Source organism: Mesocricetus auratus, unplaced genomic scaffold (assembly GCF_017639785.1).
Source record: "Mesocricetus auratus isolate SY011 unplaced genomic scaffold, BCM_Maur_2.0 Super-Scaffold_100004, whole genome shotgun sequence".
NCBI classification, from domain to species: domain Eukaryota; kingdom Metazoa; phylum Chordata; class Mammalia; order Rodentia; family Cricetidae; genus Mesocricetus; species Mesocricetus auratus.
In genome coordinates, this window is record NW_024429189.1 from 47736927 (window position 1) to 47763903 (window position 26977).

At 37.0% G+C, this 26977-nt stretch overlaps 1 protein-coding gene across 2 annotated transcripts in view; it reads left to right on the plus strand.

Annotated features, from left to right (window-relative positions):
- Positions 1-26523, plus strand: part of Ube2e3 (ubiquitin conjugating enzyme E2 E3) — a 51457-nt gene extending 24934 nt beyond the window's left edge. For both annotated transcript variants that reach the window (XM_040745685.1, XM_005065120.4), the window contains exons 4-6: positions 19798-19930; positions 23630-23777; positions 25889-26523. In XM_040745685.1, the coding sequence (XP_040601619.1) occupies positions 19798-19930; positions 23630-23777; positions 25889-25986 (379 nt within the window). In that variant the 3' untranslated portion in view covers positions 25987-26523. The remainder of the gene's footprint in view (positions 1-19797; positions 19931-23629; positions 23778-25888) is intronic.
- Positions 26524-26977: the final 454 nt, after the last annotated feature.

Here is a 26977-nt window from a genome sequence, read left to right on the forward strand (position 1 = left end):
GGCAACCTGTGAGCTGTACCAGTTAGATCACTGTTGTCTTTTGGCAACTAGTGTTACAAAAATGGTTTCTGCCATTACCTTCTGATTTATTTTGGATTTTAAAGCAAATTAGTCATTTCTTATTTTAACTGCTTTAAAAAGGAGCATATGCTTTGGATTCGTTTTCATTATTATTTAGTTAGCTTAACATGAGCAGTATTTTTATTTATTTGCTTTAAAACTCTATGAGGTTTATTAGACTAAATAGATTTTATAGGATACATTGTGTTTTTCTATGCCAGAATTAAATTGTCATTTTATGTAGAAGGGCCACTCTACTTTGCTGAACTGCAAAACGGAAGAGTTAATTTCTAGTCTCAGGGAAAACAAAAATTGTCTTGCAGAGGAAACTTCAGTGGTTTCATTTGGTTTTATGGTACTTGGGATCAAATTCAGGGCTGTGCTCTTATTGGACAAGCTCTCTGCTATTGATAGCCCCATGCTTTGAATAGTACGTTCTTTCCTTCTTGTCTTGCAGCAACACAACAGACTGATAACCATGATTTGATTAGACTTAGTGATTTTATTTAGTGATTTGGCTCAGCAATTAAGAGCAGTTCTTGTAAAAACTGTTCTCCAAGATCCAAACCAGTTTAGCGAGCACACTTAACTGAGATGGTTTCTGTGTCGAAATGTCCTCAGCTGCACATCAGGCTCTGCATCTTACTAAAATGCTATTTAAGTGGAGGTTAGTAATGGAACACCACGTCATTCTAAAGACGAAAGGTCTATGGGTGAGAAACAAATGTATATCATTCAGAGATAGCAAAACTATCAACATAGATAAAAAGAAATCTACAAAGTAGAATGGGTATACATACGTTCATTGAAATACATTGATGATTCAGTTTATAATAACATCAACAATATTAAATAACTAGGACTAAATCTGACAGAAGGTTTCATGTTTTATATGGATTGCCAGTGTGGTTGTACTGAGCTCAGTAAAACACAGCTCTCATGTGTCTGCTGTGGCATTTCCAGAAATAATGAGATTCCGAGTCTCTGGCTTAATTGAATGGTTTAATTACCCCCCAAAATCAGAGTAGTTGGGAGGTAGTAGAACTAGGCATAGTACAGACTGTTTGGAGGAAACAGGTCCCTGAGTTTTGTCTTTGGAAACTTAACCTTATGCAGGATCTGCTTTCTGGCTCATGTGGTTGCCCATGCGCCTGCCCTGTTGCACCTGCGTCATGTGGAGGGATGGAGGAGTTTTCCTAATCTAATTCGTATTAAAAGTTAAACACATATATTCAGTCAGTTATGTGCTGATAATAGTGGAAAGACTAATTTTAGATGCACCAAAATGAATATATTAACAAGTCCATATTTAAAACTAAGTCTTTGACTCATCATTTTAAAATCATGGATAAGCACTGTATTCTTCCATCACTGCCTATTTACAATGACAGTAGTGAGAGAGTAGCTATAAAGAGCAACAGAAAATGTGGGTGCTGAGTGATGTAACAAATAGAAGAAGGATCATAGAAGTTTTTTATATAATTTTGTTACTACAACAGTAAGAGTTTGGCAACACTGTATAGTATAAGAAATCAGAAGACAGATGCAATATACACTTTACTGTGAAGCATTAAGAAATTAAAAGATATCTGAATGTAATGAATCAGTAATATATAAAATAAGTGATATATGCTAAATAATATAAGTCAAATGTATATTAAATAAGGCTTTATACAGAACAAAATTATGTTCTGATATGTTGGCAAAAAACTGACTATAGGGTCCAAAGAAACCAAACTCTCTCTCCTAGGAGTAGTGGCTTAGTCTTCAATTATTCAAAGTTTGAAATACAATACCACTAAAACTTTTTTTTCTTTATTGAATTGTCTATACATCTTCCTGAAATGGATAGAGTTACCACTATTAAATAACAACATTCATAAAAAATAACACTTGACTCCTAGAACTATGGTAACTTATAAGTATCTGTTCTTTGTTTTATTAACTTCTGAAATGTCATATACAGAGATATCTCAGTTAGTCAAGTCAAAGCCCTGCCTTGTAAGCATATGAGGACCTGGATTTGGATCCTAGCACCCACTTTGAAGCCCAGCACTAGGCATGCAGCACATGGCTGTAATGTTACTGCTGGCAGAATGCAGATAGGAGGCTCCCTGAGGCTCCCTGTCCAGCCAGTTTGTCTGAATTGGTGAGCTCCAACAAGTTCAGTGAAAACCCTGTATCAGTAAGTAAGGTAGAGAGCCAGGTGGACAAAGGCACCTAAAGTGGACCTCTGATCACCAGACATGTGCCCTATGCCAGCACACAAAGATACATGTTATTTTTTCCTTTTTGTACAAATTGTGAGGTAGAATACTTTTACTTAGTAGTGAGACTACTGAAGTACAAGTGGATTCACATACTAAGGCTGATTAAAGTCATGTATTCTCTGAACCTCATGTTAAACCTTCAAGATGTGCATAGAATCATTTAAACTTAAGAAACAAAACCCAGGAACATTTTCCAATCTATGTGTCATCCTTTTTTAGACAATGGAATGAAAACTAGTAAAAGCACAACTAGCTTATAGTTAGAAAAAAAATGCTACCACACCATCTGCCAAACACAACCAAATTACTGTACTTGGTTCTATAACCACAGAAGTTAAATTTAAGACAGAGGGTGGGAGAAATTAAGTTTTTAGATAATTTTTAAATCTCAGGTAAGAGTAGAAAAATCTAACTTAAATGAGTAATTGCAAGATGTCAAACATCACAGGATTAATATCTTTTTTTGAAATAAAACTATCACAATCTTGACTAATCTCATGATATTTAGTCACACTATACGTGCAAGTCACAATAATTGGTTTATCTCTCTACCAATTATCTCTGCCACTGTTTCTATAAAACACTTTTCCTGAAATAATTACTGCTTTTCCTATGTTTTTCTGGATCCTTTGGACAAAAACTGAGTAGAAACATAAACTGAATTGAAAAGCTTGTGCAGCTGCATATATACATTCAAAAACCATTACAGATGTGGTAAATAATCATCATCAGTCTACATTAACTATATCTATGTGTCTGGCTGAGAATTTTAAAACATATCTAAACACAGGTGTATATGTATTTACTATGTTTAAATACATCACCAACAAATTATTCCACGAGGGACAGAACATCTAGACTATTCTTTAGATTTTATTGACATCAATGGCTACTGTGATACAACCCTTTTTATTTGTTATTTGAGACTTTTTAGACAAGTTGGTCAAAACTATATAAAAACAGTGTAGGAAGTGAAAGCCCAACAGAGTACTTTTTAATTTTTATTAATGGGGATCTTTAGTGTCATTCTTGCACCTGAAACCAAGCTTTTGTGTTTGAGAACCAACTGAATAAAAAAAATCCACAAGTTTTATTTTTAAAAAGTTAAATTTTTATTAGGGATGAAATGATAAATGTTAAATAATGAGATGAATGAACTCAAGCAACTCTAATTTCCTGTAACATGGAGATAGACAGAAATGTAACAAACTTAACCAGCCTGAGTTTCTGCATAAAGGGGGTGTTAAGGGGTAAGGCATTGTGAAGAGACAGGTATGGAGTAGGGTGACTTAGGGACTGTAGCAGAAGTGACAAGGGACCACAGAGCCCCTGAGTAAGGTCTAGATAACTCTCACTCTACACTAGAGGTCATCAAATCCTGTTTCCGTTTAGAGCCAAAAGTCACACCAAACTGATGCTGGAGCTCTTAACTAATTTTTTTTTTTTAAGTTTAACCTTCTGAGTTTTTATATAAGAGTTGAACTCAGTCTCTGAAAATGGATGTTGTCCCTTCTAAACTCTAGTATCTTACTTGGCAATAGAATGTAACTGCTTCAGGAATCACAAAAACCTATACATTGTGTTTTTCTACCAAGAGTTTCAGAGGTTAATTGGTGTTTTCAGGAGCATGTGATGGGGGAGGGGCTGACTCAGGAACATGAGGATGAAATGTTCTTAAAGTGGTAGAAATGTTCTTTAATATAGTTTTCTGGATGTTGCAGGACTGTCAGAGTTTATAAGATTGTTTACTTTAAAATGGCAAACTTTAAATCACACCATTATAAATGAAATTGAAAATTTTTTTAAATCATGAAAAAATGCTTACTTGAAGATAGAGAGTGAGAAACCATTTGTTTTATAATTGTATTAATACTAATTTTGGAAGTCATAAAATTTCTTAATAATATCCATAGCAAAATCAGAAGGGCTGTATTTTAGTAATATAAAGGCTTATTGGATAGGAGTTTTGTGAAACATGAATATGGAGAAAAATTATTTCTGAAGTAACTTAATTGTTTTATTTGGTGATTTTGAACCGTCTGTAGCCAAACCAATAAATATTTTACATGACTGTTAGCTTTCTCTACCCTCTCTCTGGAAACTACTGATCTGATTTCAGCAATACAGTTTGTGTCTTCTACAGTTCTGCAGGTGGAGCACCCATGACTGTGTAAGTGACTAGGTTTCTTCATTTAGCATAATGCTTGTTTAGACATATCTGTATTTTTTTCTTGACATCTCTAATCATTTATATTATTAACTGAGGACAGTGCTTCTATAAAGCATATTAGATGGAAAAAAACAGTTGCCTCATGGTCAGGCATTCATAAACTTCAGTGTGTTAAGCCAGTGGTTCTTGACCTTCCTAATGCTGCGACCTTTTAATACAGTTCCTCACGTTGTTATGACCCCCAACCATATTATTTTTGTTGCTACTTCGTTACCACAATTTTGATATCATAACTATGAATCACATTGTAAATATCTCTGTTTTCAGATGTGAAAGGGTAGTTCCACCCCTGGGGTCATGACCCACAGATTGAGAACAACTGTGTTAAGTAATGATAAACACCTTCATAGTCCAATGAGTTGTTTAACTGCCTTTGGTTCTGCTTATTATGCTGTATTGCATTTGGCCATTTTCATATCTGTAAATTTAATCAATTGGCATTCATTTTTTATAGGTCACAGCTAAAATTTTGGGCTTAGGATGTATGTGTAATACATAGTAGATAGGAAATGTTTGTTTTTCGTTAGAGTTGATTTTGGGTTATGAGGCATTTTTATCATGTTTGATATTTATTTAAGGGCATTTGTTTAGGCATGTGTTAAGTGGTAAACATTTTATAAGCTGTTTGAGGATGTGTAAGATGCTGTAACATACACATTTAAGCTAGAATAAAATTATTGGTATTAAAACAAGGTACAATATAAAGGCTGCTGGTGGATGGTCACCACAACTTTCAGGAAGATCATAGGTTAAAAGTAGAAAACTGTTGTGTCTCATGACAAAGGAAGTCCCTGTGATGCTAAAACAACCATCATTCAAAATGTTACTCAATAAAACAATGAGATTTAAAAAAAAAAGAATCTTTCCCTTTCTGTCATATTGTTAGGCTGAGCTACCTAGTTAGTTAGGCCATGCAGGTAGATCACTGACTATAAGAGGGACAGGCGACTTGAGTTTTCTTACGTATGCTCTGAAAGCTTTCCACTAATACGCTGGCACATTTTCCCATCTCTAAAGGAATGTGATGGAGAGTAATGTTCCTTAAATTCATAGCCGCTTTTCTTTCTCAAGTAGATTTTAGTTTTCATTGGAATGTCAACACTTGAGCTAAAACCTTTTGTCTCTCCTCACAGAGGCAATGGATGTAAGACTATAACATTTTTATAGAAGATCACCGTGTTTCTCCTAATCATTAAAATGGGTGTTGGGATTCTCTCTAAGACTTCTGTGTCATTCAAGGATTTTTAATATCACAGATTGCAGAATTCATTTGGTGGATTTGAGTGACAGCCAAGCCCCCTTGCTTTGGAAGAATATTGGAGTATGAAAAGAACTCATGCCCATCACAGCATAGAAAGAGATCTGTGCAAACCTTATATTTGCAGATCTGCAGAGAGTAAATACTTTAGTGATACTTGTCAAGATTTTTAGGAAGCCAATGTGCATGAGAAATAGTAGAAATGGTATATTTGTGAATAATTAGTTAATATTGCTTAATTTTAATTAAGTCTGGGGCATACTCAGATTTTTTTTTTAGGTTTTCCTGTTGTTTTTATTATGAGATCCATTAACTACCTTGTCTTATCTCTTTAGTGTAGCCGCCAATTTTCAGTCATATCCTGAGGTTTTAGATTATTTGGAGATTGATACATTTGCCTCTGTTAGTAAACAAAGATACAGTAAATATTGGTTGTTCATTCAAAGCTGCTGTGAGATTTCAGTTGTTCCTCTGTATCTTCAGCAGCTGTTTACATGTTTCACATTTTCTGACTTGACTGCATGCTCTTGTATTCTATTTGGTTTCCATCAGTGAGGTCTAACTAAAAAGTCAGTGGTATATATTAGATGAATTCAGAACGAGAGAGAAGTCAGTCTTAGTACGGTACAGGACATTCCACTTACTTCTTGAGTTCAAATAAAGACTAATAAAGGAGGCATGAATGATTGAGGAGGTACAAAAAGGCTTGAAGAAATTCTAAAACTGCTGATAAAATAATACAGAAATTGGTTATAAGAAATGATAGAATTCAGATTCTGCCACATACCAGCTCTGTGGCTTTGAACAAGTCATTTACTTCACTTTCTTCATTTATAAAACAGGTGGCATGCACTGTGATCTACAGTCACCTTTCAGGCCTACACATACTTAAAATCGAATGTGCCAAAAATTCACCATCTTCAGGCTAACCACAGAGATAAAGTACTGCAATACACGTATAGGTGACCGTGACCAATTTACCATGTCTGTTAAACATGACCAAGTTTTAGAACATCTGTTTCTAGGATTTCCAGTTGTCATCTTATGTTTCTTCGTTCATGTTACAAAAAAGATAGGACTAGCAGACCAATTTGGTAGCAGGGCTGGTGGAATAAAAGGGGTGGGGGATTGATACTTAAAAGTAGACAGCTAGAGAGTGAAAACTGCTATTAAAAATCTTGAGGCTTTTTGGCTGTCAAGATGGAAGGAGAGAACCAATTCTAAAAAGATGTTCTCTGCCTCTCTGCAAATGCCCTGGCATGCACCTACCTGCATCTGTAACCACACATAGTAATAATATATAATAAAAAATTTCAAGATAATATTTAGAATAACATATAGTTGTTTTAGGCAATATTTATTAAGATATAAAAAGAAAAATTAAAAATGAACTGTATAAATGTAGATATAACAACTAATCATCTCTACTTTAAAATATACATACATATTTCTACAGTTTAATGGTATATATAGGTCTGTGCTCTGCTATTTTTCCTTAATCTGTCATTAACTTTTCCTAAAATCATTAGTTTTCAAAATCTTGATTTGTAGTACAAGCATCATAGTTGATTAAAAATAGTGAGCAATTCAGCTGTAGCTATTTTGTTGGACATTGAAGTTATTTTAAACTTCTATTTCTGCTTTGCTTTCAGCATTTACCTATACCCCGGTTTCTTACTGTACAACAGGTTCTTGAAATGGTTTTACTTTATCAAAGGCTCTCCATCCACATGTCTAGGAGTCCTTAAGGAGTTGTATTACTTTGTACCCCTCCAGTATTATTTAAGTGCTACCGTACCTCTGTATGCTTGGTATTGTTATGTACTACACTTTTAGAGCAATGTATGGATTAATGAAAACTGTTCTAAAAGTTTTCATTATGTCCGTGTAAAGTATTTCTAACATATAAGTTAATGTATTATCCGCTGGTTATGTATATTGGTTAATGTTTTAGAATTAATTGTGTATGATTAAACTATATTATATTTCCTTATTGTGTGAATTTTGAAATATTTGAATTTAAAGTCAGGTGCTAAGGGTCCTTAATTGAGGTACTTACATGTATAATCTAGTGTTTTTACCTAGTGTTTATGCTTTTATGTCTGTTTTGAACTTATAAGTAAAAAGGAAATAGAATATATGAAAGCAGAAAAAGCAAGGATCCTGAAATGTCCTAACATTGTGCTTTAAAAACAAATGTAGATGCAAAATCACTCATGTATTGTGTAAGCAAGAACATTGTGAACATTTTCATATCTGATCCCTTTAAAGAAAATGTCCTAAGCTTTTGAGGTGATGACAGGGAAGTTTTCCAGGATAGCTGGCATGCCTCTGACTTCGACTGAATAGAACAATATTATCTTGATAAATGTACCACAATTAACAGCTGTAATGAGTCTTGGCAAAAAGTTACCATAGCATGTTATATCTATCTGCACAGTAGGAGAAACAATTATAAAGCTTGGCTTAATCTATTCTGAGCAGTGGAATACTTTGATTAGTTCATTCGTTACTATATCAGACCTCCTTTCCTCAGTGTTGAATCATATAGCTTCACCTAATATCTGTCACCTATAAACTCAAATTCTTATCTCGATTGCTGGAGCTGGCATGACAGAGTGTGACTGATGAATCTTAGCATTCCTCATTTGTTTCCAGTGGATAGCCAATATTAGTAGCATTGGAACCAGTATTAGCACTGTTAATAAACTTAGTTTTGGAATATTTTCATGCTGAGCTTCCCCCTCTTGTCCCCTTGTTACTTGAATGAACCAGTGTTGAAGATGACTATACAGCCTTGCTTCCGACATGTTGGGAGAAAAAGAATTATAGGATCAATTTGCTAGTACTACTTTTATAGCCCTCTTATTTGGGGAGACCTGCTTATTAACCTGGCTTTTACTTGCCTAGCATTATTTTATGTTGATAATTTTGTTTAGCCTGCATATGTAGTTCCTATAAGAACAGACTGCATGGTGTGTTATGTCCATTACTATTTTTTAAAGTATCTTAAAAAGGGATCTGTCACATAGTATGTACTCAGTAAGTATTACTCAGACTAATCAACACTGAGTTTTCTGAGAACCATTGCTTAAGCTTTATAATTGCATGGTATTACAAATAAGCTTTATTATTGTAGTCTCATTTCCCATGGAAGAAGATGATAAAGCATACAATAAACATGAAATAAATGTATTAAAGTTTGAAAATCTTTTGTATTTCAGGAATTTATTTAAGCATCGCATTTAGGCAAAAGCTTGTACATGACACAATTTTTTGTTCAAAGCCATTTTTTTTTCAGACTTGGCCTTCATGAATCATAAACAGGTTAAAGAAAATGAAAATAGTGAGCCTCAAATAGGTACTCTTAGAGTTTGTTTACGATTTTTATTAGTTACTTTTCTGTTGTTGTAATAAAATACCTTGGCCAAGAAAACTTACAGACGTAAGGATTGATTTGATTTATGATTCTAGAGTGATAAGAGTTCATCATGGAGGGGAGATGTGGCAGCAAGTAACAGCATAATTGCTGGAGCAAAAGCTGAGGGTTCGTATCTTGAACTGCAAACAGGAAACAAAAAGCAAACTTGAAATGGTTTGAGTCTTTAAACTCTACAAAGTCCCCTCCAATGACATACTTTCTCCAACAAGGCCATACCTCCTGAACCTCCCAATTAGTGCCATTGGTTGGGGAACAAGTGGTCACATGCTCAAAAATGAGGGGACATCTCATTCAAACCACCACTGACTTCATTACAAGCAGCACTAGAGTGTGACATGCTTACTAGCTATTGGTTGTATTTTATCCAACATAGCGTGTCTAAGAATAGAAACTGGAAAATGTAGATGATACACCTGTCAAATATTATTGACTTATGATAGAAAAAAGATAAAGTTTGGAGTTTACACTTAGTGCATCAAATGGACAGAAGGAAGTTACATAAGAAGATGTTAGTGGTACATAAGATGCCTAAAAACTGTAAGCAACCTGTGTGTGGGATTTTATTGTTAGGGAATCTTTTTGTCAGATTTAGGATTAAGGATTTTAAAGCATGCCATAGAAGATAATTGTTTGGTACTCATGACTTATATGGCTTACTCTTTACTTCTGCAGCGCTTCTTTAACTCAAATGTTCTAATCATTTGAGACAATTCAAGGTAGATAGGCAGCAAACGGTGGGTTTCCTTTTTCCTGTAGGAACATCTGATCCTTTGTAAAGATGTCTTTTGTGAGCGTTTCCTCCATTCCTTTTACCCTGTGTCTAGAAGAGTGCACCAGAACACTCTTATTTCTGCACTCAGCTCCCTTTAATCTATAACACCCTTTCCTAACCTTAATGTAATTGAGATTTCCTCTGATTTGGTCTCATCTTTATTGAATGGGTGGTGCAGTAGTCCTTCTGTTTCGCATCTGTCATGGGTCTGCTATGTCTCCTCTTATTTCTTTCTGATATTTCCCAAGGCTGTCTCATTTTGCCTTTGGGACTTTTAATAAATGACAGCTATGTGCCAGGGTCTTAACATTTTTGATAAATGCTACAGTGCAGGCCTTATAGATATACATTGCCTAGGTTTATGTGTGTATCTCTTTGACATGTGGGTTTCTTGGATATTTCCAAGGTTTTTAAAACCACATTATGTCAAAACTAGCTTCTATATCCTAGTGATATCTGTATCATCTTAGTTGTACAATTTATTGAACTGCAGAGTATTCCTGATACTCCTTTTTTGTCACTGGCCAGATCTGACCGTTCAGTTGATTGGTGTTGTGTGTAGATATGTGCTCCTTTGTACATACAAGTACAAGGTTACAGGAGGCTATGGTGTGCCTCCTCTAAGGCTCTTCCCCTCTTTTCCTTTGACACCATCCCTCATTGAACTGAAGCTTTTGAGCTAGACTGACTATCCAGTGAGTTCGTAGGATATATTTTCCTGTCTCTGCTGCAACCCACTCCAATCCCAAATCTGAGGTTCCTGGCACACAGGGTCATGCCTCGCATTTTTTATGTAAGATGTGAAAATTTGAACTTCACTCATCATGCTTGAATAGCCATTTCCTCAAACCTGTATTTTAAAACTCTTCAATTCCATTATTTTCTCCATATTTCCCTCACCATAGTGTGTCCTTGCATCTTCTTTGATGTAGATTGTGGCGGTAACCCACAGCAAGGAGAAGAAAGTTAGCATTGGCCCCAGGGGAAGCTCCACAAAAATCGAAGTATCATCTGCATAAACTTTCCTGATCAACTTAGAGAGAGAACCATGGGCTTAGTTCTGCTGGGAAATGGAGCTATAAGCCATTGGGAGTGCACCTCATATGGAGGTTATGAAATCATCATCTTGTCTTTCTCCTGCGTCTGTTCGTATCTGCTTAGGTGAGCCATTCATTGTGCCATGTGCTCTCTGGCATAACTTTCTAGCACCCCACCAGAGACCAAAGCAATTGAGTCTCCAAATTTGGACTGAAATCTTTAAAACTGATGCAAAATTAACTTTCTCTTTGCAAGTTAACCATCTCAGATACTTTGTTTATGAAGCTGTCTAATACTTTCTGTTGTCCTCAGGATAAAGGTTAGTATCTTTACATGCTTGAATACAGGTCCATTAGGAACATTGGTTACTTTCTCATAAGCTCAGCTTGTGTTGTGCCATCATGTTCACATGGATTCTGCCACACTGTTCTGATTTCCATGTTCTGTTCATTTTGCTTTCATGTTCCCGTACCATATTTGCCTGTGCTACTCAGTCTTGTGCAGGCTTTACTTCTTACCCTAGTCTTCCACCTACTGCTTTCTACTGGTCCACTCATTTCTGATTTTCCTAACTAGTTCATATGCCCTTGGCATCAGCAAGGCAAACTTGTTCTTTGTAATACATGTCACATTTCAGCTTTGTTTTATTTTGGGTTTGTTTAATTAAAAGTTTTATCCTCAGGTATGCTATAATCAGGGGTCTTTGTGTCATTCTTGGTACAGGTACCCATAATAAAATAGTTGCACTCATTATGTCTCCAATGAAAGGATACATTTACTTCTCTTTTCTCCATTGAATCTAAGTACTAAGACCAGTATTTTATAATTATGAAGATTCAGTTCCATTGTGGCTTCAGTTTTACAAACCACAATGTGGATGAATAAGTAGTACTCTGGCCTAGTTGGTTGTAGTAGAAATTGACAGCTTTTTATTTTACCAAGCTTACATATTTGTTATTTTAAAAGCATTCTGAGTAGGAGGAGAGTAGAATTACAATGTATTTAGAACAACTAGCAAATGTCCAGGTCTTTCTCTTATTTTCCTGTGTCATTTATACAACTGCCTCCTCTGCAATTGTCTACACTTAGCTATTCTTAATAAATTTTGAAGATTTGATTCACTTTCAACTGAGAGAGAAAGGCAGCTTTTCCTACAACCCCTACAGTAGTAACTATTCACTTAAAAATGTTGAAGTTTGAGAAGAAATAGAGACACATGGTTTTTCCTTAGAAAAATTTAGGAGGAAGTTTTTCCTAGGTTTCCATTAGAGGTTATTTGTGTCCACTTTTAGGTATTTGATGTAGTTAATGTAATCTGTTTTACATGCTAGAGATATTCCAGGCCCCAACTTTTCACCATCATTGATAAAAGGGAACAACTAATAGATAAACAAAAATCACTCCCGCCCCTCCGTGTTTTGGTAAAGTTAGAACTATATATAGTTCAGCTTAGAAATGGGGTGGGGGGTGGGGAGGTGGCCAGGGGAGACTTAAATGAAGGAAGGGATTTTGGGTATCTCCATTTAGTGAGAAAAGCTAGGGGTATGTAGAGCAACTTTTTGCAGGTAAATATTTTAATTAAATTTAGTATTACATGCTGCAGTGATTGTGAGAGACTTGAGAGTATAGTTACAGATGCTGCTAATTTGATTTTACTCTCTTCCTAATTTGTTCTTATTGCATCATCTCTTAGGCACCAAAATATTTTTGAACTAATTGAGGTTGGTCTTAACAAAATTGTTTCACAAGTTATGTAAGACTAGTTTAGAAGTATTTCACCTGAGTTAAACAAGTGTGCTATGTAGTGAATGTGTCTGGACTGACATTCTTAACTGTCTTCTAAAACATTTCTCCTTACTGTGCACAACTTTATTTCAATGATGAATGTCAAGATAGACAAAGCATGAGCTTTGTAGTAGTTTAGATCAAAATCTAATGTAGCAGGTGCTATTACGTACTTTTTGAAACCATCAATCCTCTTATGTGTACATCTAATTTCTTCATAAACATGATCTTGCAAACAGAGTGTGTGCATGTGTTTATATATTTTAGAACAAGCTTATGAGCTGTTTTCTATGGCTTTTTCAATTGGTATTACTTATCTTTCCTTCCTTCCCCTTTGTCTTTATTACCCTTTCTATTCCTCCTCAGTTTTAAATTCTTCTCACATTTTGCCCATTGCCCCATTGTGGCACCTTTCTTCTATTCCCATTTCTAGAACTACTTCTGTTCTAAGCACCCTCTTCACTATTGTCCCTTTCTTCTGGTTTTTCAAATGTATCAGGTTATATACCCAAGTCTAAGGATTTGGAGATAGAAACCCAAGTGACAAGCCATGGCATTTGTCTTTCTGGGTTTGGGTTACCTCACTCAGTATAGTACTTTTAAGTCCCCTCAACTTATTTAAAAATTTCATGGTTTCATTTTTCTTTATAGGTGAATTGATTTCCATTATACACATCTCCCATATGTTCATTATCCATTCTTCAGTTGATAATGAGTCCTTTGGGTAGATGCCAAGGGTGGTATAGCTGGGTCATATGGTAGATACAGTTTTAGTTTTTTTTTTTTTGCAATTTTCCACACTGGCTACACCAGTTTTCCATCCCACCAACAGTGAGTGTGGGTCTCCTTTCCCTGAATCCTTGCTAATTTTTTCTTTACTTTATCCATTCTGACTGGAGTAAGGTGAAATCTCAGAATAATTTTAATTTGCATTTCTTTAATTTCTAAGTATGGTGAACAGTATCCAACAAATACCTTGACGCCAGGCATGGGACATCTTCCCCTCAAACTGTTAGTTGGGGTACAAATTTCCCCAAACAGTATGGGCTGTTTTTATTGCACAGTGTTTCTCTCCAAAGCTTAAGTGCTACGACCTTATTGCTAAAGACACTGTACTCTTTAGAAAACACAAGACTGGGAACTACTGAGCTGAATTAAGCTGGAAGACTCCTTCCTGAAGGCTGGTTATCATAATACCGGTAGCTGCTATGCAGGCTACCAAGGGAGAAGAGAAACTGATAGTCCTACCCATTTAAAAAGCCTGGTAAAACACAGCAGTGACTGCATTGACAAGATATCCACAGTGGTGCTGAAGTGGTGGTTTTATCTAGAGGGTAGCCAAAAGCTAATTGAAATTATAGCCTATTCAGTGGGAGGGGATTCATGCCTGGCATTGTAAACCAGCCAAATATCTACGAGTGGAGAGGTTATAGACCTGAGAGGAGAACCTGCCATTTTCCTAAACCAATATAACGTGTAACCATGTCCTAAATATTTATCATTATACCCACAGGTAAGTGTAGCTCTCACACCCTCATTAAAGAAGTGTCTTGTAGCAGTTAGAGACTATAACAGGGATCTACAAATCATTAAAAATGTTGAGAATAAATAATTATGGGGTACCCAACCCCAATTAGTGATCTGCAGTGTAACCTCTGTACCTAAAGCTCAGGGAAAAATCACAGATCTTGTCCCTTAAATAAGACAATGAAAATGCAGCCATGAAATCTGAACAGTATGGTCACTGGGCAGAACTAGAATAATGACAATACTAGTTGACATGTCAGTGTGGACAGGAGAAATTCCACCTGGCTCTCCCTTAGATGAAGAGCTATAGGCAATCAGTGACTGCTGAGAGAGGGAGTAACAGTTGCTTCCAGGGATGGACTTCTGAATTTCAAGTGGTCATTCTGGCTATATGTACATATGAACAGCAGTAAATGGATACAGCAGGCTAAATATTTACATCTATGTATGAGCATATGTACATATGTTAGTAGTAACTAAAGAGGAGGTCATAAATTTGAGAAGATTTGAGAAGAAGTAGGGCACAGGAATTGTTGTACTTAGGAAGGCAAAGTGCTAGCTAGAATTACAGGTGGTACCAGGGTTGTTTTGGCTATCCTGGGTCTTTTGTTTTTCCATACAAAATTGATTATTGTTCTTTCAAGGTCTGTGAAGAATTGTGCTGGGATTTTAATGGGGATTGCAATGAATCTGTAGATTGCTTTTGGCAGGATTGCCATTTTTACCACATTGATCCTACCTATCCAAGAGCATGGGAGATCTTTCCATTTTCTGAGGGCTTCTTTAATTTCTGTCTTTAAGGATTCAAAGTTCTTGCGATACAGGTCTTTCACTTGTTTGGTTAGCATTACCCCAAGGTATTTTATGTTGTTTGTGGCAATTGTAAAGGGCGATGTTTCTCTGATTTCTTTCTCAGCCCTTTTATCATCGGTATATAGTAGGGCTACTGATTTTCTTGAGTTGATCTTGTAGCCTGCTACTTTGCTGAAGGTGTTAATCTGATGTAAGAGTTCCCTGGTAGAGTTCTTTGGGTCATTGATGTAAACTATCATATCATCTGCAAACAGTGAAAGTTTGACCTCTTCCTTCCCAATTTGTATCCCCTTGATCCCCTTTTGTTGTCTTATGGCTCTGGCTAGTACTTCAAGTACAATGTTGAAAAGGTATGGAGAGAGTGGACAGCCTTGTCTTGTTCAACAAGGCAACGTCCGGAGGCATCACCTTCCCTGACTTCAAGCTCTATTATAGAGCTATAGTCCTGAAAACAGCTTGGTTTTGGCACAAAAATAGACAGGTAGACCAATGGCATCGAATTGAAAACCCGGTTATTAACCCACACACGTATAAACATCTGATCTTTGACAAAGAAGCTAAAAATATACAATGGAATAAAGAAAGCATCTTCAACAAATGGTGCTGGCATATCTGGAGGCTGGCATGTAGAAGAATGCGGATCGATCCATGTTTATCGTCATGCACAAAACGTTAAGTCCAAATGGATCAAAGACCTCAACATAAATCCAGCCACACTGAAGCTCTTAGAAGAGAAAGTGGGTGGTACACTTGAACGAATTGGTACAGGAGACAGCTTCCTGAACATAACATCAGTAGCACAGACAGTGAGATCAACAATTAATAAATGGGACCTCCTGAAACTGAGAAGCTTCTGTAAAGTAAAGGACACAGTCAGCAAGACAAAAAGGCAGCCCACAGAGTGGGAAAAAATATTCACTAACCCCACATCTGACAGAAGGTTGATCTCCAAAGAACTTAAGAAGCAAGTCTCCAAAACACCAAAGGATCCAATTAAAAAGTGGGCTGCAGAACTAAATAGAGAATTTTCAATAGAGGAGTCTAAAATGGCTGAGAGGCACTTGAGAAAGTGCTCAACATCCTTAGCCATCTGGGAAATGCAAATCAAAACAACTCTGAGATACCATCTCACTCCTGTTAGAATGGCTAAAATAAAAAACAGCAACTACAATTTATGCTGGAGAGGATGTGGTAAAAGGGGGACACTCCTCCATTGCTGGTGGGAGTGCCAACTTGTTCAGCCACTTTGGAAATCAGTATGGAGATTCTTCAGAAAAATGGGAATAAACCTACCACAAGACCCAGCAACTCCACTCTTAGGCATATATCCAAAAGATGCCATTCATACAACAAGGATGTCTGTTCCACTATGTTCATAGCAGCATTATTTGTAATAGCCAAAACTCGGAAGCAACCTAGATGCCCCTCAACTGAAGAGTGTATAGAGAAAATGTGGTACATTTACACAATGGAGTACTATTCAGCAGAAAAAAAACAATGGAATCCTGAGATTTGCAGGCAAATGGATGACACTAGAAGAAACTATCCTGAGTGAGGTAACGCAGTCACAAAAAGAGAAACATGGCATGTACTCTCTCATATATGGATCTTAGACATAGATCTGGGGAGAGGCAGCCTACAACCCCATGGCCAGAGAGTCTGGGAAACAGAACCTTCATTCAGTGGCTGATGGAAGAAGAGGCAGACCCCACGGCTAAGCACTGAGCTGAACTCAAGAAAGCCAGTAACAGAGAGGGAGGACTGATGACCAAAGGGGTTAAAACTGGGCTGGTTTAACCCCCAGAAACAGCTGACCTGACAAGGGTTAACTCTTGAATCCCAGGCTGATGCCTAGGAATCCAGCATGGGACTGATCAAGACCCCCTGAATGGGGGTGTCAGTGAGGAGGCCTAGGTAATCTATTGAGCCTTGGGCAGTAGATCAGTATTCATCCCAAGTATACATATGGACATTGGACTCCCATCCAACAATGTGAGATGCACTCTCACCCTGAACTCTTGGGGGAGGGTCTAGGCCCTGCCCTGGATGAAATGACAGACTATGAACACCTCCATGGAGGGCCTCACCCTCCCTGGGGAAATAAGGGGTTATGGGGGAGGGCACTGGAGGAGTGGAGGGAAATGGAGAGGGACCTGGAACTGACTTGTGAAGCAACCTTGTTTCTAATCTAAATTTCAACTTAAAAATAAATAATAAAAAATAAAAAAGAATTACAGGTGGTACCACTGTGACCAGCAGATGCATTTCTTTTTTATGAATATTTAGATTTAGGTTGTATGTAATTTTGTACTGCCATAGATGTATTGTTTGTACCTTAATGTTCTTTAAATGTGTAAACATTCATTTATGGAACCTTATTTAGTCCCGGGAATGTATGCAACCAACTGGAAGGTTTTTGGTGAACTTCTTGTTTTATTCTTAATTGTCCTGAAAAAGATTCATCTAATTTGAGGGTTCTTTTCTCTAATATCTTCCTTTCCTTCTGTAGTACTCATGCTGGGAGGCTGCTGTGATTGCCTTTCTGTGGGAATATGTTAGAAGTTACTGCTTATTTTAGGAATGTTAATAGTAATCAGTTTCATTTCCAGGAATATTTATTTTTAAATGAAATGGACCAATTCTGCAGTGTCCTTTAATGATAGATACATATAAATTCTGGTACGTTATATATAGACCTTTTTTGAAGTATTTCTTTGCAGTGAGTAGATGAGATAGACTTTAGTGATGTTCTTTTACTGAACTTGTTTTTCAGGGGGTTAGCTCCATGTTCAGTTAATTATTTTTTCAGTTATGGTACAGACACTATGTATATTTCCACATCACCAATGTATTTCTGTGTAATTATGGGCAATGTACAAATTATGTGATTCTAAACATAATTAATGCCAATTTTTAGTTGAAGTGCCTTGTTGAAACTTGATTTTTAACATGATGCTAACAGTATCTTGGTGATATCAAGAACAGATAAAGCTGGAAGTGGTAGTACCTGATTACATACAATCCTGTCACAAAGCCAAGGCAAATTGCTGTGGGCTTGAGGCCACAAAACTTTGAAGAATGTTTTTCTATTAAAAGAACAGTAGTTTGAGGTGAAAGCTGGAAGGTGTAGAGAAATAGGTTTTTTTTTTAATCATGTTTGGGGGAAATGGCATTGTTGGATTCTTATGGATGTTGTTCACCTGGGAGGGAATTAAGAGTAGAGCATCTTTTCATGCCAGAAAGGAAGAATGGACACTAAAATGATACCAGCATGTTAGAAGCCCACTGGAGCTGTTTTGTAGGCTCTCCCACTGGGCAAATCTGGGATGATTCATGCAGCAAATAATTACAAGCAGTAGTAAATTGTAAAGCATTGAAAAGATGTAGCAATTTAGGAGACCACATCAGTAAATAAGTTATAAACACATAGGGCAAGATGAGGCTCAAGACAGCTGTTAAATGTGGAGGAAGAACTGGAGTTGAAAAATCATGATTATGCCAATGTTATAGTAAAGTTCAGAGGACTCCAAGTGAATGTTAAATCTAGAGGAGAAATTTGAATGAAGAGTAGGCTATTTGAATGGTTTTAATCTGACCAAAGAACACATATTGGTTGCAGGAAAAGATAGTAACTAAGCAGTAGGAAATTTGAAAAGCATCTTCTATGGCTGAAGCTTAACATCACCAGTGAGGAAAAGGATGCCATATCATGTACTTCACACTGTCTTGACCCCCAAATGACATATCACTTATTTATTTCTCTAGTTAGGAGTGTATTAGAGTCTCGTTATGAGAGAGCTATAGAAAAACTCAAATGGTCCTGCACATTTATTATTTTTTAAGGGAACTATATCCTGCCAAGTAAAAGTTAGAAAAATTAAGTAATGATAGGACCCATGTTAAAGGAACATTAAGGCATAGAGCATAAGCTGGTGTGGTGAAGCGTAATGGTGGATTATGCCTGCAATTCATAATACTGCAAATGGGCAGTTAAGAGTATTGCAAGTTCTAGGCCAGCCTGGGGGTTACATAATACAATCCTGTCATAGAACAGATTAAAAGTGTAAGACATAAGATTTTCTTGACCCCCAAGACCTTGTACCTGAGGGGAATAATAAATGTATTACAGACTTAGTTGACAATTTTGTCATACAGATTATAGATTACTCTGGATGACATAGTTACTGAAATTGTAACTAATGATTTGTAATTATATTTTGGAAGTACACATGTTAAGTATTTACATTGAAAGGATAACAATGTAAGCAACTTATAAGTGTGTGTGTGTGTGTGTGTGTATGTATGTGTGTATGTAGGACGTAGTAGGAGAAGGAGGGAGAAAAGGAGGCAAATAAAAGGATAACATGTGGTGTTGGATAAGGTTATATAGTATTTGTGTTTTCATTGTAATTTCTGTTTATTTGGAATATTTCAATACTTAGGCATGTGTGCCTGAGCATAATTAATTAGTCTCATTGCTTCAGATTGCTTATTTAATTCTGATTTTGCATTCATCTTAAGATGTTAACTTAAATTTTCATAGATGTATATACAGGTGTTTATATAGGATGTGTATATTGATTTTTCATTTCTTTTAAATAGTGCTGGTCCTAAAGGAGATAACATTTATGAATGGAGGTCAACTATACTTGGTCCACCAGGTTCTGTATATGAAGGTGGTGTTTTTTTTCTGGATATCACATTTTCTTCAGATTATCCATTTAAGCCACCAAAGGTAAGAAACTAGATATACATTGATTAATATCCTTCTCCCAAACACAGGTATCCTAGAATTTATGTATATATTAGTGTAATAATTTTATATCATTGTTGTTCATGAATTAATACGGAAACTCAACCAATTATTTTGAAACCAAAATTTTATGGAATTCTGCCTTTTAAAAATAATTTTATATTCAAAATAGTTTGTTAATAGTAAATTAAAGTGTACATTGACTAAAACATAAATAGGAACTTATGCGAAACTCCCTCTGAAATAAACCTTATTGACAGCTTTCAGAAATAGGGTAATAATAAGAATTTTGTCTTTACAGATAAGCAAAAACTAGAAAATTGACAAAGAAAAGGGAAAATTAATACTTACACACTCATTTTTTTTTCTTGCCTTCTGTGAGTGCAGTGTAAAATAGAATGGCAGGCTCACTTCTCCCGTCTTAATTCATTTAACTTGAGTGTCTAGCTGGGTAACAAACAGAAAACATGATACTTACTTGAAGGATTTCTTCGTCTGACTTCTCATTATAAAGTACTCAAGTAAAAAACCTGGAGCTTAGCCTTTGTAGCTGAGTTTATTATAGAGGAATCCAGTATGCCAGGAAGGTTTTCAGGACCATGGCCCCCAACTAGTAAATTGCTTTCCTCCTTTTTTTTAAAATTACATAAGTTTTTTTGATATTACACATTCCAATTATTGTTTCCCCTCCCCAACTCCTCCCAGATCTGTCCTCCTTCACCATCAACCCTAATCTCCCTTTTCTTCCTCTTTCTCCTTGGGAAACAAACAGGCACCTAAACCAATAAAATAAAATTAGATAAATAAAAAGAAAAAGCCAAGAAAATTTCTGTTTTTTATGGGATTTCTCCGTGTGAAATGCTTTTCTTTTAAATCTAAGATTCTTTAAATACATGTAATATATTTGTATGTATCTTTATCTCATCTGTGTGTGTGTGTGTGTGTGTGTGTGTGTGTGTGTGTGTGATTTGTCTCTATTGGATGTCTGTGACTGTGAGACTGGATTTTTAGAAAGGACATTGTCTGGAAAGTATTCTCTAACACGTTTCAATAAAATCCCACCTAGTGGTGTATACCTCAGATTTAAAACAGGATCCTTCCATCCTTCGTTCCTTCTCTTCCTCCCTCCCTTGATCCCTGGTGTACTGCATGCCAATCACAGTTTCCCCACACTCTACTCCTCTTGGCCCCTCTCCCTCCACCTCTCCTCTCCCCCATATCCACTTCCTCTCCAGTTTCCTCTTCAGAAAAGAGCAGGCTTCCCAAAATAAGACAGCCAAACAAGACAAAACAAACTGCAGTAAGAAAAGGTAAAAGCCCCTCATATTGAGGCTTAACAACTCAGCCCAGCAGGAGGAAAGTGTCCATAACAGGCAAGGGTTAGAAACACACCTGCTTCCAGTGTTCAGGAGCCCCACAAAATCACCAAGCTAACAGCTATTACATATATATATATATATACAGAGGCCTTGGTTCAAATCTACTTCAGTCTGTGTGAACCCATATGAACTCTGTTTAGTTGATTCAGAGGACCATGTTCTTCCGGTGTCTGCTATAACTTCTGACTCCTACAATCTCTCCCCACCCCATGAGCTTCTCAAATCTCTAAGGGAAGGGACCCGATGAAAACCTCTAATTTAGACTCTCCATATATCTGGCTGTAGGTCTCTGCACCTGCTCCCAGAGGAAACCTCTCTGATGATGCCAGCTGGACACGGCACACAACTATGAGTATAGCAGAATATCATTGGGAATCATGGCATGGTTTTGTTTTTTGTCTTTTGTCAGTCATGTTTTGTGTAAGCCTACGTTTCTGGGTTGTCCAATCTCTAATTCCTGGCCATCCAGGAAGCGTAGGGCATGGCTCCTTCTGGAGTGGGCTTTAAGTTAAACCAAACAAGGTTTTGCTATTTCCACATGTTCTGCACCACCATTTCCCCAGCGCATCTAGCAGGCAGGACAGATTGTATCGCCTGAGGGTTTTGGGGTTGGGTTGGTGTGTATAGGTTTCTCTTTCCATAGCCTGCAGAGTATATTCCCACACCAAAGAGGCTAGAAGGTAGGGATGAAGGCTTTATGTAGGCATCAGCTCAACATCTCTACATTCAATGAGTTAATGTGGATGTTGTCCTCAGCATCCCGGCCCTGCTGTCACTTTATGGAGAGTGACCCTATGTCCTTGCATCAGCCTCGGTTATTTAGGGATCGTCACAGGATCCTCTTGGCCAACAGCTCAACTGAATGCAACTCCGTCCCACCACTGGAAAACTTGCCTGGCTACAAAAACTCCATATCCTCCATTACTAGGAGTCCTCTGGCTGTCCCTCCCTACACACGCACGCACGCACGCGCGCTCGCGCGCGCGCACACACACACACACACACACACACACACAATCCCTCTCCATATCCTCCATTACTAGGAGTCCTCTCCTCTGGCTGTCCCTCCCTACGCACGCTGCACATGCTGCGCACGCACACACACACACACACACACACACACACACACACAATCCCTCCTGCTCCCATCTCTAACCCTTAGTACATTGCAAAATGTATTCTGTTTCCCCTTCCCAGGGTTGTCCATACGTTGTTCCCCCAGAGCCCTCTTTACTTAACCTTTCTAGTCTGTGGATTGTAGCTTGATAACCATTTACTTAACAGCTAATATCCACTTACAGGTAAATACATACCATATTCTCTGTCTGGGTTTATCTAATTTAGGATCTTTTTCTAGTTGTATCCATTTGCCTGCACATTTAATGATGCCTTTTTTTAACAGCAGAGTAATATTTCATTGTTTAAATGCACAGCCTTTTCTGACAAGATTGTCCTTTAGCCACCTAGACAAATTCCAAATTATATTGTGTTTGAGTATTTTACAGTTTGGTCCATTAGAGTCTAAGTCCTAAAAGTTATCTTTAAAAGCTCTTCAGGTGTGCAGGCCTGCCTTTCTAAGTCAAATCAAGTGCCAGAACTCTCATGTTATGGGGCCACACATCGGATCCTCATGAGAATAATGTCAGCTTATTACAGACTGCTGAATTTTTATTCTTTGGTTATTTTCTGTATAATAAAACTTTAGTAAATTTTATGTCGGTTTTTATAAACATTGACCCTTCTACATGCCTAGTTTTTCATATTGGAAATTAGTTTTAACAAACTAGCAAAAATAGGGGGAGAAAGTTAACAGGATATATTTGTATGTGAGGAGATACATTTACAATTACATTTTGCTTTAGCATAGTTAGTAGAAATGGAAATTGTCTAGCAGCTGTCCCCCCCCCCCCAATCCCCACAAGCCACCAGATCAGTCCATCCTGTTCTGTTTCCTGAATACTGGGATTGTAGGCTACACTACAGAGGCAGGAGGATTGTTGTAAATTTGAAATTAGCCTGTTCTGCATAGCAAGTTCAGGCCAGCCAGAGACCTCATATCACAAAAAAAAAAAAGCAAGAAAACCAAACAACCTTAACAAAACCTAAGCCAAACATAGTTGTTTCTCTACTATAAGTATATATTTAAACTAAATCAAACAAAACTATTTAGCTTTGTTGTTACACCTAACCTAAGAGTACACTGGTTCATTATTTGTTGTCAGCATTGTCTGTGATGTGTTACTTCTGAGGTGAATTGGTGACAGCCCTATTTTCTTCCTGTTTCTACTGTGACCATATATAGGTTACCTTCCGAACCAGAATCTATCACTGCAACATCAACAGTCAGGGAGTCATCTGCCTGGATATTCTAAAAGACAACTGGAGTCCTGCTTTGACTATTTCAAAGGTTTTGCTCTCAATTTGTTCCCTTTTGACGGACTGCAACCCTGGTAAGCAAATCTTTGTAAATCTACAAATAAGTCTTCTTAATTTAATGTTGGTCAAGAAATAAATATTATAGGAAGTCAGCATAGGATATTTTTGAGGGCTAGGCATGGGGCTTGAATCAGCAGAATACCTAGTCTGAGACTGACTTCTCATACAGACTTCTGTGTTAGCTGGGGCTAACTGGTGAGACCCTCTCAAAAAACCAAAGGCAATTCTGACAACTAATGTCATTTCAATTAGACACTGGGACAAAAGCTTCTTAATCATTTAGTTTATTATTGGCATATAGCAGGCTTCTTTTAGGCTACCAACCAGCTCCCAAATTCCCAAATCATGACATGGAAACTTACTATCAATTATGAATACTTGGCCTTACTTTAACCTTTATTTTAATCTGTTTCTCTGTATCTATGTTTTGCCTTGGAGCTTCTCTCCCTCCCTCCCTCTCCCTCCCTCCCTCCCTCCCTCCCTCCCTCCCTCCCTCCCTCCCTCCCTCCCTCCCTCCCTCCCTCCCTCCTTTCCTCCCTTCCTTCCTTCCTTCCTTCCTGTCCTACTTTCAGTGCTTCTTGTGTCTGTCTGTCTGGTGGCTGACTGGCTACCAGGCCCGAGGCATGCCCCCTTTCTTTCTCCCTTGCTCCCCTCCCCCAGCCCTTCCTATCCCTTTACTGCCTAGCTAATGGCCGTTCAGCTTTTTATTAGACGAATCCAGATGCCTTATACAAGCAGGTGAAACAGCAATACATCTTACATAATTAAACAAATCCTCTCCTTCCCTGTTGCTATGCGCTTTACTGTACTCACGCAGTAACTGATGGTTTCTCTCTTTTTGTATTGAAGCTAATTGTATTAAATAGAATGATAATGGATATTGCAGTTACAACTCATAAATCAGTTTAGATTGTTACTGTATAAGCTTAAAGTTATTAATGTATAATTAATGACTTCTGAAATGACTCATAAGAAATTGAACATAGGTGGCAGACTTGTTAGAGTCATGTTTAGACCTAGAGTTTCACATGTTACTACTGTCTAGGCTTGGTTATTATACTTGAGAGGGTTCAAGGAGGCAGAGAAGAGATAATTATTTGTGCATTTATTTAAACAGACAATTAGTAAAGGCCTGAGTGTCCACTAAGAGAATATAGCTATTAAAGAATGGAACAATTCCTAGCTTACAGGGAGACAGTCTTTAAGATCTAGTATGTCAAGATACAGGGATCTTGAAAAGATACATTCATTGTTAAGTCCTAAATATAAGGCATGTATAGAATATCTGAAAAAAATCACTTAAGGGTGTTAGTAGTTGTTTGCCAGGGAGAGGATCCTGAATTTTGGGAGTTTAGAAGGAGAAGCTTTTACTGTCGTGTTGCCTTTATTTGGAACACTTTCTGTATGTACTATGTTACACATACTTTGCTTATGAAAGTTGTAACCTCAGGTGCAACTTTTAAATTTTTTAGTGGCTTATGTTTATAATTAGAGACATAACTGTGTGACCATCAAGGAGCATTTTCTTCTGAATGGTATTATAGGATGTAAGCTTTATGTAAAACTTATGCTCAGATGCATAACATTGCAGAAATGTAGCCTCTCTACCACACTTCCATACTTGAATAAAATGTCAAGAATAACATGACCGGGATGCTCTTCACATGATATTACAACAGAATATTTTAGGTTGCCTAAGCAAGACATGTACAGTGACATCGGCAATTGGCATGCCTCTGTGTGTGTGTGTGTGTGTGTGTGTGTGTGTGTGTGTGTGTGTGTATCACAAGTTCCTACAGTGATAATGAAAGAAGAGGTCTTGAATTTGAATCCGTGATTCATGGAGAGATGCAAGTAGAAATAATGTAAATGCAGTAGTCATGTACGATTTTTCAGTAAAGTTTGAAATATTTGTTAAATACGTTTTTTAAGCAATTATTAATTTACCATCGACTTTCCTAATATTAAAATATATGGCCAGTTAAACTATTTTCTTTGGAAAAAATCAAAATCAAAACATCCTGTATTAAAAATGCTACCAAAATATAACTTTGAATATAATGCCATGTTAGAACTGTACATTGAAAGCACACATGATATTTTAATGTCATTTTCACTTTTCCAGCGGATCCTCTGGTTGGAAGCATAGCAACTCAGTATTTGACCAACAGAGCAGAACATGACAGGATAGCCAGACAGTGGACCAAGAGATACGCAACATAATTCTCATGATTTGTATGCAGTGTGAAGGAGCAGAAGGCCTCTTCCCACTGTGCTGCGGATCTTTATAGCCTTTAAAATACGGACTTCTGTGTATATGTTATACTGATTCTACTCTCTGCCTTTATCCTTTGGAGACTGGGAGACTCCCCCAAAAGGTAAATGCTATCAAGAGTAGAACTTTGTAGCTGTAGATTAGTTACGTTTAAAATGCCTACTTGCAAGTCTTGCTTCTTTGGGATATCAAAATGTATTTTGTGATGTACTAAGGATACTGGTCCTGAAGTCTACCAAATATTATAGTGCATTTTAGCCTAATTCATTATCTGTATGAAGTTATAAAAGTAGCTGTAGATGACTAGGAATTATGTCATTTGTATTAAGCCCAGATCTATTTCTGAGTATGTGGTTCATGCTGTTGTGAAAATGTTTTACCTTTTACCTTTGTCGGTTTGTAATGAGAGGATTTCCTTTTACCCTTTGTAGCTCAGAGAGCACTGATGTATCATCTCAAACACAATAAACATGCTCCTGAAGGCATAGTTTCTTGTCGTAATGTTGGAAGTCTTGTCAGAAAGTGTGTCTGAGATGATTGTTGATGACATAAAGATGTGGCTACGAAGATTGATTATTGAGAACTAGTATAAATGAATGAATTATTAAATTGAAAACATTTAAAAATCTTAAGTGTGTAGAGTTTTTTCCTTTAAGGAGAGAATATGGTGGGCTTAAATGTGAAGCTGAATTTAAACTATTGGTCTTTAAAAAAGAAAAAAAGACATGAACTCTACAGTGATAATGTAATCTTTGAGTTGAAAATGAAGTCCTGAGCTATTCAGGCTCTCCAGTGTCTTACAGAACATTTTGTTTCTGAATTGGTGATATCTATTCAAAGTTGGGATATATTGTCAGATAATTGCTAGTCTGTGATTGCTTTTTTATGGTGCTGTTCCCTTTAATCCTGATCTTGAATTTTTCTGGTGCATTATTGTAC